The 11,044-nt window shown below is 48.6% G+C and overlaps 1 protein-coding gene across 2 annotated transcripts in view; it reads left to right on the top strand.

The window, feature by feature from the left end:
- The first annotated feature begins 7,373 nt into the window (after positions 1-7,373).
- Positions 7,374-11,044, top strand: part of DOCK11 (dedicator of cytokinesis 11) — a 78,932-nt gene continuing 75,261 nt past the window's right edge. For both annotated transcript variants that reach the window (XM_066182046.1, XM_066182048.1), the window contains exon 1: positions 7,374-7,529. In XM_066182046.1, coding sequence (XP_066038143.1) covers positions 7,428-7,529 — 102 coding nt within the window. In that variant the 5' untranslated portion in view covers positions 7,374-7,427. The remainder of the gene's footprint in view (positions 7,530-11,044) is intronic.

The raw sequence follows: 11,044 nt of genomic DNA, 5'->3' as shown, positions 1-11,044 counted from the left end.
CCTGTCATTAGCAATTTGCTGAACACATGTTGGAAAATGATCGCTCTTCAAATGAGCGAAAGTGAACCTGTGAGTGTAAGGAATGCTAAGCTGTTACCTTTGGAGGCAAACTTACCTGCTGCTTCTCGCTGGAATATCAGCAATGCAAATTTTTTTGTGTTTTATCAGTGTCTGTTTTCTAAGTGTTTTCTCTAGTTTATTATATTGATACCTTGTTTGTTTGAGAACTGCTTATAAGCACATTGCTTCATTTTATGAAAGTGGGAACAAACTGGAAGGCTGTAGGGAACTGTTGGCTGGTTCTGAGGACATGCTGCTGGCATCATGAATCCATGTTCTTTATGCTGATGTCTGTTGCTGCTACTTTTGCTTTCCTAGTATTTTGTTAGTAGCATTGGTCTCCTCCTAAGATGCAGTGGAGGCTTTTCAGTCCACATGGTTAGAAACTGATCTGTGCTTTAGTGATAGTGCTTCGGGCTTTGGTGTGGAATTCTACTCAGACTACAATGCTCAGTAAATGGAGCATGAAAAATGAGTGAAGCCAAGTGCTATGTACAGAGCAACACACAAAAGGCCATTCAGAAAGGAACACGGCTACTTGTTTAAGCCTGTGGGTAAATTTGTCTTTAACTGCAGTCAGTGATGAGCACATGTTCAGAGCTGTGCCAGAAAGTTTGTTATTCCAATAACCGTAACTCCTTTGATTTTTGTAGGGTTCATGCATAAATTTAAACCTATCCTTTAGTACCCTCCTGAATAAAGGCTGGTATTATGGTGATTAATAGAACAGCTTGTTACAGAATCACACATTACTCAAGGTCCAGGGAGTCCTCTGGAGCTCTAGTCCAATCCTCTCTGCTCACCCAGGTCAGAGCAAGCTGCACAGGCCTTTCAGTATCTCTGGGGTTGGACACTACGTTTTTCCTAGGTAACCTGTCCCAATGTGTGACCAGCCTCATAGAAAGTGTTACCGTGTTATCTTCCATTCTGCTTCCACTTACTTCCTCTGTTTGCGTATCTAAATGTCCTAATGCCATTTTTGTCTTTTGACACCTACTGGACTTCACTTACTTCAATATGTGCCTAAGGTTTTCAACAGACTCTTGTTATTATGGAAGTAACTGCACCTTCCTTTTGCTGTCTGAAAACAGATAAGTAAGGGCAGTAACAAAGTAAGAGCATTTGAATGAGTGAGATTAATTTATTGGCGTGAGCAGTACTTGACTCTGAAAAGCCTATTGTCAAATAGATTTATTTGAGCAATGGTGATCTGACCACCCCACCCCCCCAAATACTGTTTTCCAATTGGCCTCACATATCCGTGCAAGGAAACAAACATATGAGAGGTTTTTTCTTCTGCATTTTCACAGATACAACTGATACAACTGTATCTACAACACAGATTCAACACTTTGTTGTTAAAAATACTGAGCTGAGACCAGGCAGCAGTGGCATTTTGACCTAAGGGGATGTCCAGCAGCTGTGTGTATCCACCTCTTAATTGCTATATTCTTTGTCCAAGCTAGAGAGCTGCTCATGGGAGTTGTGTGAGATGTTAATAATCCTCTTGTGTGTGGCAGTTATTGTAAATCATCTTTAAAGCCTTCAAGCAGAGGAAGATAAATAAGGGAGTGCTCATAAGCTGGATGTTGCTGTGTTACAGTAGAGCACTGCAGCTTAAACAGAACCCTGTGCTTTCCATCCATCACTCCCACCTGATCTGTTGTACTCCAGGATGCAGAAGAGAGGGGCAAGAGCTCAGGGGCATCATCACTGCAGTGCTGGGCTCCCCAGTACACAGAGAGAAAAGGATGTGCTGGAGACAGTCCAGCAAAGGGCTAGTCAGGTTATGGAGAGCTTGAGAGAGCTGGGTCTGTTCACCCTGAAGCCATCTCAGGGGCATCCTGCCCATGTGTAAAAATTCCTGACCAGGTAAATGTTGGAGACTTCCTGGTGGTATCCAGTGGAAGGACAAGTGGCCATGGGCACAAATGAGATAGAGGAAATTCTTATGCTCAGATAAACATTTAAAAAGTGTTGGATTGGGTTTCTTTTTCCTGTCAGAGTAGTAAAGCACTAGAACAGATTCAAACATCTGCTGCTTGAGGTGTTCCAAATTTGCCAGAAATTGTTCTTGCCCTTTCTCCCTGGGGCTTGGGGTGGAGCCTGCAGGGGCCGAGAGACAGCCGAGGCAGTGCTGTCACTGTTGTGTGTGACCACGTTCGTGATGTGCTGGTGCAGGCAGCAGCTCTGCAGCTGCTGTCAGCGCTCTCTACCTGTACCATGAGACCAGCTGGCCCTCACCAACAACCACATCTTGACCTCTCTCCCTTCCAGGGTCTGGGTGTGCAGAATACATGGAGTGAGGGGGTTTTATCTCTTCTCGGTTCTCTGTGGCAGAACAGAAAATAAAACCGCATATGAAAAATGAAGAAGAGGGAATTTAGAGACGGCTGGAATTGCTATTAATCTTATTTTTCTGTATCTGAAAATAGTTAATGCTGGGTGTTTCAGAAGCAGCATCTTGGTCGAATTTTCTTAAATCCGATATGATGAAGTCACCATCTTTTTCAGGAGGTAAACTTGGGGAGAACTTTTAAATACAAAATACAAAAATCTGGGGGCCGCTGGGGCAATATTGTCTCTTTAAGGCCATGCTAAGAACAGCCTGGAATATCACACGGATTCACCATTTCTAGTAGTGCTCTTAGTGCTACTTCACTGGCCCCTTGTGAGAGGAGAAGTTTACCCAAGTTCCCTGCAAACCCTTGTATGCTCTTCCATGAAGGTGGATGCTGATGGGAACTGCCAGGATGCACCTGCAGCTGCCGTGACCCCTCCCAGAAGCTGGAGGAGGTGAACAAGGAGTACAGCAGCTCTGGCACGAAGGCCAGCAGTGTGTGCTGCTGCAGAGCTGAATGCTCACTCGCGGAGGGCGCCCTTCTGGGAAAGGCAGTTGCTTGGATTTGGCACGTCTCCCATCCCCAGGAGCTGTGCCCGTGCCATCCAGGATAAGTCAGCAGAGGGCAGCCCTTTAACGCCTGCACTTTGCAGCCTAATGACCAGTTTTTTGCGTCACTGCTGGAGCAGCCTCCCTTCACAGGCCTGGAAAAGCCAACAAGTGGTTGTTCAATGACAGTGCTATTGACACCTCTAGCGATGGGTGACGTGGGAACAGCCCCAGCTGTGGTATCTGGCCAGCTGCGCTTGCCATACCTAGCCTTGCACAGTGTTTGTATCTCCTGAGACCTCCCAGATTTCCCCTGAGCACACCAGCAGTGCTGGCTGGCTGCATGTGCAGCTGAGGAGCAATGTCTGATCAAGACACCCAGGCACTTCATTTGTCCCTTGCTTTGGCAGAAGACACAAGCTTGCACAAGAATTATTGCTTAAGGAGTTCTTCATGTGTGGACCTGGGGCAGTCTGTGCCTTGACTTTGCCATCAAGAGGGGTCTGTAGCAATGTATTTGTATACCAGGCCATTCTGATGCACCAGCCAAACTGGTTGTGAGTAATCTTATCAAACCACCTGCAGTTTTGTTGTTAGAGCTCTCAGGAATTCGTCAAGTTTACTGAGAAAACAACAGGATCAAAAGTAGGAACAGAGAGTCTGAGAAAGTATCTGCAAAAAATGTAAACCCTAGATAGGGGAAGCAAAATGTGATGATGGACGCTTGACCACATGAATGTCCTGAAGGATGTGTGCCTGCCTCATGAAGAAGCAGCTCAGCCAACACAGAGATGTGTGCCCACGTGGACAGTAGACCTAGAATCTGTATCTGCCATGTAATGTAAACAATAAAGGGCTTTTGTTGGAATCATATTGGTTCTGTTATTCAAATGCCCATTTCCCCTGCAGGGATCAGTGCACAGGTATCATTCTAAGGCCACTTTCTGGTTTGTTTGCTTGTTTTTTTTTAATTTTGCAGTAGTTGAAAAACATTCAAACACCACAGCTGTATCTCACAGGAATTTTGAAGCTGGGAAATGGAAAATTTAGTGGCATTCATAATCCTCCTCCTGCCTGGCAAAGCACAGCTGGATCTGGGTAACTGAGTCTGGCTGGCTCCCTGCAGGAATGCAGGACCCTCCCCAATGCAGTGAAACACTTGGTTAATCATCTGCTTAAATTAACCACATAGGTAAGTGTTTTTCTGGGACAGGCTTATGTGCAGGTGATAGAAAGGCCCACAGATAACCAGTGAAAGCAGTGAAAAATGGGATTATTGGCTGATAATAGTAAGTGCCTTTTGTCTTGGATGGCTTGAGAAATTAAATCCTAAACCTGCCACTAACCCTTCAGCACCTTTGGGAAGCTTGTGGAGCCAGTTCAGGCATCCCCTATATATGGTTCTAGACCTTATGTCAGTATCAGGTGCACTGACAGATACTTGTAAAAAAAAAAAAAAAAAAAAAAAAAAAAAGAGAGATTCTTTCTTAGGGCATCTTCTGTGCTACTGTGCTACTGGAAAGTGGGAAGGATACTACTGTCAGTCTAATATCATTTCCTCTGCAAATTTGCTCTTCCAAATGTGTGCTGTCCAGCAAAGCTGGGGAGGTGTGGCAGGAGAGCTGTTTGGCCTAGGTTGTCTACACTTTCCAGTGCATATCCTCACTGAGAATTACAAGCTACTGCTGCTGCTCACACTCTTATCAGTCAGGTAGGTGTAGGATCAAAATGACATTGGGGACTTCAAGGCTGTAGTCTCAACAAGAAGACAGATGACAATGTTAGCACATTTGAATCTGTGAGTTCCCCATGGCAAACCGATAAAGCTGGAGAAAGTTTGGTTATCTGAGGCAGTGCAACTCCTCAGCACTTCCAGAATGCCTCTGCATCCTTGGGTGCCTTAACACTTTTTGTGCTTCAGACTCCTACTCTGATGTTTAGTCTGCCCAAGAGGGAGTCACAGCTTTCTGCAAGTTGTTTTCATGTGATGTGTCCTTCCCTTTGCTTTTATTTTCCTTTTCATGCTTTGCTTCAAAAAACAGCCTCACTGTTCACTGGTCTTTATTAGCTGCTGAGCTCAGATCAGTGGGATGCTGATGGGCAGCTCTTCAGATGCTGGCACCGAACCAGGCTCATGATTTCAGTAGGAGCCTTTTGCTTCTGTCCGGATAGGAAACAGAATGTGTGCTTTAGAGGGAGGGTTTTATTTCTTGTCAAATGATCACCACAGCACTCTCCTCCATGGACAAACACTCTGGTTCTCGGAGCTGTTCCTATTGTAGGAAATGGAAAGCAGGAATGGCTCTGCCACAGGTGTTGACCCCAGTCACTGGTATGGGCTCTCCTGCAGTGCCCAGTGCCCTCTGAGGAACCGCAGGGCCAGGGGCTCTCCACAGCAGCCAGGATGAACACTCATGTGACAAGCATCATTGTGCCACCTGTCCTTTTGTAACCAAGTGAAAGAGACCTGATAATTTTATTTGCCAGTTCACTGCAGAGGAGTCTCTGGAGCTGTGCTATGAGTATTTGAAGTGGTTGATAAAATCTCTGCAAGAACGTTCATGGGTGTGGGGGTAAGGAAGTGGACCTCACTGTGCTGCTACTGGAATTGTGCATCACAATGCTTTTCATTTAACTTAGGTGTGGAAAAGCTTCATGTTTGTGAAAATGCAAATTCTTTAACTTACCAACTTTTTCTATCCCACATACACTAGATATTCAATAATTAACAATAAAATTTTAGATTTGTATGTCTCTGATGTAAAAAACCAGAGCAATGTTTCAAATGAAATGGTGACTGCTGCCCCTTCAGTGAACTGCTAAAAAGCAGAACAATAACTGGCTTGCATGCTTTAGGAGTCACAAATAACTTTTTGAATGGTTTGGATCATAATGGCTGTATTCATTACCCCCTACAGATTGGCTCTCATAATCAAAACTATTTCTCCATATGTTGTGTGACTTATGGCATGCCTATAATTCCAGTGAGATCCTTGTAGATAGTATTTAATCAGTCATATGGCACAATGTGTGTAAATTCCTATGACTATATGGCAGCTCTATTAAATCCACTCACTATCTTGCTGTGAAGACACAACACACAAAATAATTTTAAAAAATTAAAAGGCTTTAATGAAGGAAACAAAGATTCTCTATTGTAATTGCAAAATCACCATCCTTCAAAGAAGCGCACAATGACAAAGTAATGAGGAGTAGGAATTGAGTCCTAAGAAATCTTCTTTTCATATCCTTACTTCTTGGTTTGCAGCTGGACAAGTAAAAGTGATCATGGCCTCTCTAATCAAAGCACTTTCCTATTGCAAACTCTATGGGTTGGATATTTTCTCATTTAACCCCAGCTTGCAGCTCAGGTGAATACAGTTGTTCCATCCCTTCTCCCTGGTGGGATGTGGGGGGAGAATCCAAAGTGAGGAAACTAAATACAGTTTTCTTACAGTACAGAAAAAGTCACTCACAAAGGCAAAGCAAAACAAGGAATTCATTTGTAATTTCCTAGGGCAGACGGGTGTTCAGCCATTCCCAGGACAGTAGAGCTCCCTCATGAGTAATGGTGACTCGGGAAGATGCTCTGAATGTCCCCATTCCCTTCTTCTGACCCAGCTGAATACCAGTGAGCTGAGGCCATAGTGTGTGGGATGTCCCTTTGGACAGCTAGGGTGAGCTATCCTGGCTGTGTCCCCTCCCAAATCCTTGTTGCACCCTCAGCAATTTTGGGGTGGGGTGAGGAGCAGAAAAGCTCTTGCCTTCACTCTGTGTCAATGCTGCTCAGCAGTAAGGAAAACATCCCTTATTATCAAGTTTCCAGCACAAATCCAAAACATCCCGCTACCGTGGAGAAAAATAAATTTAATGCAACCCCAACCAGCACAGAGATGCTCAGTAGAGAGGTCTTGTCCTGCATCCAGCTTGGCCTTGCAGGAACACCTGGTAGAGCAGGGACATCACCAGCCCAAGCAAAACCTGTGCCCCGTTCGGCACCGAGTCTCCGCCGAGAGAGACACGCACAGCATAAAGCAGAATTAAGCACAGAAATTTCGTACAATATTTTTCTTTCTCTTCAATCAGTATTTTCTGATTTATTAGAACGTTGTTCTAAACGTCCAGCCCCTCCAGACGGAGGCTGCTGCCCTCGGGTGAGCCCCGGGGTGCCCTTGCTGGCCAAGTCGCGGCTGCACCCCCGGAGCCCCACCGCGAGCATCCCCTGCGGTGCCGGCGGGGCCCGGTCCGGCCGCGCCCGCCCGAGGCACCGGGGCTGCCGGTGTGCCGGGGCGGGGTCCGGGGCACCTGCGGCGGGGACAAAGCCAGGCCGGGCGGGGCGGGGCGAGCAGGGACCCTCCCGTCCCCGCCCCGCCGCTCCGCCCGCCCCGGCCCGGCCGCGCCCGCCCGGCGGCAGCGAGGGAGCGCGAAAGGGAGGCTGAGACTCGGCTGGCCTCGGCTCGGCGCGGATCATGTCGCCATGTCGGAAGTGAGGAAGTTCACGAAGCGGCTCAGCAAGCCGGGCACGGCGGCCGAGCTGCGGCAGAGCGTCTCGGAGGCGGTGCGCAGCTCCTTCGTCCTGGTGAGCGCGGGCAGCGCCCGGGAGGGGCCGCGCCCGGGTCCCGCTCGGCGGTGGGCGGCAGCGGGAGGAGCCCGGTAGCGCGGGGAAGGGGCAGAGCTGGGCAGGGGATGCGCCGAGAGCGGGGAGAGGAAGAGGAAGGGGCTGGAGAGGACCTGGGGAAAGGGCAGAGCTGGGTCGGGGCTTGGCAGAGCAGGGGATGCGCAGGGCGCGACGGGGCAGGATTCGGGAAGCGCTGGGCAAGGGATGAGGAGGGCGCGGCTGGGTAAGGCAGGGGACGGGGATCTCTCTTTGGGAGAGATCTGTGGGTGTGTGTTGCGCCGTGCCATCCCGCCGGCCACCCCACCTGCCGCCACCGCGCCCCTCTGGGCGCTCAGAGCCGAGGGGATCGCAGGGAAGCGGCGCTTCGTCCTGGTGTGCGTCGGTGCTGGGATGGTGGCGGCAGGAATTAACGGGAACCTGTGAGTGCGAGGCGCTGAGCAAACAGGTAACGGAGTAACAGGGCGCAGACAATGTGAAACCGGCACATGGATAGGGCAGGACTGAAGGGCACGACCTGGCAAGGTGGGAGGCACAGGCACTGGTGTAAGCCAGGAGCCCGATATATCCCGGGAATCGCGCTCAAATGTCTGGGGTGAAAGTCACCTGCGTTATCAGATGCGCTTCATCCCGGCACGTGGGATGCTGCAGCAGGTTGTCTTTGTTGTGCTCACAGCTGTACAAACGGTAGTGCTGTGCCTTGGGAGGATGCCGGGGTCAGCTTACAGCTTCCCGGGGCTTTGTTGGATGTGTTTCACTGGTGCTCATTGAATTACTCTAGCGTATAATCAACTTTGACCTTGACTTTGATGGAAGAAAGGTTAGGCAAGGGGATGTACAGAAAGTGCAGTACAAGTTCAGCAAATAATTCCTATTAGTTATCTGCTATTAGATTGAATAGCATGTGCTGTTAAATAAATTGAGAGTATTGAACATTTCTTTTAAAAACAGAATTTTCTTGTAAATTTACAGATTTCTAAGCCTGAAAAAAAAGCCGTGGTGATAATCCAGCCTGATTTCCTCCTGCTAGTTTTTGTTTTCTATGTGCGGTTGTTTGGGGATCCTTATGGGCTTCCATGTGATTTGCTTTCCCTTTTTCAACAATACACAGGGACAGAGGCTTTGTGCAAGCTGATGGAACTTTTCATTAAAAATAAAATTGTATATATAGGACCAGAAGAGCTTTGGTGTCCTACAGGCAAATGGTTATGTGGTGCCTGTGTCAGGTTCATTCTCCCGGGAGGGGAAGAGATGGGTGGGACTGCAGATGAAGATAAATAAAACCTTGACAGGAACTCAGAGAAGCTGTCAGAGTCTGTCAAGCAGCCACTCTTTTTCTGATCCTCTCTAGGATTTCATTGCCCATGCTGCCCCTGCCAACTTCTCTCTCCTTCTGGCAGGCAAATCCCCAGAGCTGCTGTGCTGCCTCGTGTGTTTGCAGCCAAGCACCAGAGGAGGGTGAGGGCAGGTGTTTCTGATCCCTAGGTCCTGGCAGAGTTTCCTGCTTTCAGCAGTTCAGCAGCAACGAATAAATCCCAGCACTTCTGCATCACTAGGAAGAGCCGAAAGACACTGCAGTGATCAAGGAGTGGAGAAGTAGATGGTACAGGTTTATAGGACTGTCTCAGATGGCATTTTGACCTTCCTCAGTGATTAAGGATGAGGTTTGCTCCAGGAAAAGGCTGGCTCTCCTCTATCTACTAGTTTGTCATCTTTGTAAGGAGGGGATGTCTGCACTGGCATGCTGGCTCTTGGGAGCGTACAGAGAGGATCCTGGGAAATGATGGTGGGGAGTGGCGGAGCGAGGGTGAGACTGAGGAGTCATAGTTTCTGATCCTGTTCCCAAGGTGACTCTCGGTTTTGGTGCTGATGGTGCTGGGCAGCTGCAGAGCACTGTGTGAACACCTCCCCATCCCACCTGCCCTCTCCTTGCCACAGCCAGTGTGGGGCAGATGGAAGGGCCCAGCATCAGGACTGTGATCCCAGCTGTGCCTCACCCTGGGACAGTGCTGAGCTCAGGGGACCCTCTGGGAAGCAGGGGGTGGTGGCCAGTGGGTACATGGGGAGTAGGAGTTTGTGTTTGGTAACTGGATAGAGCAGGCTGGCAGCAAGTGATGCACTGTGTCCCAGGATGTCAGGAACTGGGACTTTCTGAAGCACACTGGAGTTGCACTGGAGGCTTTGCCTAACAGGATCCATCCTCCTTCTGCATCCTGGACACAGCAGGTGATGTTGAGTCAATATAAAGTGTGTGAATAGTTTAATACTCCTTGGTCATTTTGTCAAGTGCCTTGGCTGTCTGCTTGCCTTGAGGCAATTGTAGCTGAAAGCACAGGTATCTCTGGTGGTGTGAATGAAGAAGATGAAGGGGTATGAGCAGAGCTAATTCTGCAGGTACCAGAGCACACACCTTCATCCTCAGGAAGAGTGGGCACCATGGAGCTCTTTCAGTGTGTTGGTTGAGCTCAGCACATTGGGCATTCAGGGCACTCCTCAAGACAAGGAACTGTCTGGAGTAAGAAGCTGTTTGTAGTCAGTGAATGAAACACTCATAAATGAAAACATCTCAGTGAGGAAAGCTTTTAAAGTCATGGAAGTGGTCAGCTTGTACAGAGCCACAATTTGTGCTTTATAGGAGGTGACTCTCCAGCCAAAAGCGCCGTGTCCAGCCTGAGGGAGTGCAATGTCTGGTACAGTGTGGTTGCAAAGTTGCTGTCTTGCCAGTGCAGTGAAGCCCATGCCCTCTTATTTCTGTTCCTGGTCTTCGATTTATGCCTGTCTAGTGCAAGGAGAATATTTATGTTGTTGAATATTTATGTTTACTCCTTTGGTCTTGTGACAGGGAAGCGTTGGATGAAAAGGTGGTTGGCAGTGAGGGAAGGTTGACCCTTTCCAAGGTGTCCTGTAGTGCCTGTGTCCATACACTGCCCTTTGGACCAGCTGCTAGGATGCAGGCAGTGCTGTTACTGTCAGGATAAGGAGAGATGTAACCTGGAGCTGCAGCACTGGAAGTAAGCACAGGGTGTGGTGGGGAGTTCAGGGGCACTTTGGGTCCTGTGGGAAGCATGGGAAAGGATGGAGTGCCATTCACTTGGGGCTCTTGCTCCCTCTTACTCTGCTGCTGTTCCCAGCATCCCAGCTGTCATGCTGGCCTTGCATCTCCTTCACAGACAGGCTGTGTAGGAGAGGTGTTGGCGGGGAGGAACGGCTCTGCAGGAATCCCTTGAAAGCAGGTACAGCCCTGCATAGCAGCGCTGGGAGTGCCGGGGTGCCAGAGGCAGCCGCGCTCTCTGGGAACCTGGCTTCTCTCCGTGCTCTTTTCTTCAAGAGGCTGCTGGGCAGATTGTATCAATTTTAACTTTGAGTGGTCCCTGATGTGTGCTACTGATTACAACTGGGGATGAAGTTTTGGCAGGCTAATTGATGAATAATGTCACTGTTTAAATAAACAGACAAATTTAGTGGAAGTGTTTGTTGGC

Source organism: Chamaea fasciata, unplaced genomic scaffold (assembly GCF_029207755.1).
Source record: "Chamaea fasciata isolate MVZ Bird 193981 ecotype frontalis unplaced genomic scaffold, bChaFas1.0.hap1 SCAF_4, whole genome shotgun sequence".
NCBI lineage: Eukaryota > Metazoa > Chordata > Aves > Passeriformes > Sylviidae > Chamaea > Chamaea fasciata.
Note: the sequence above shows the minus strand (reverse complement) of the source record. Positions and strands in the feature narration are given on the sequence as shown.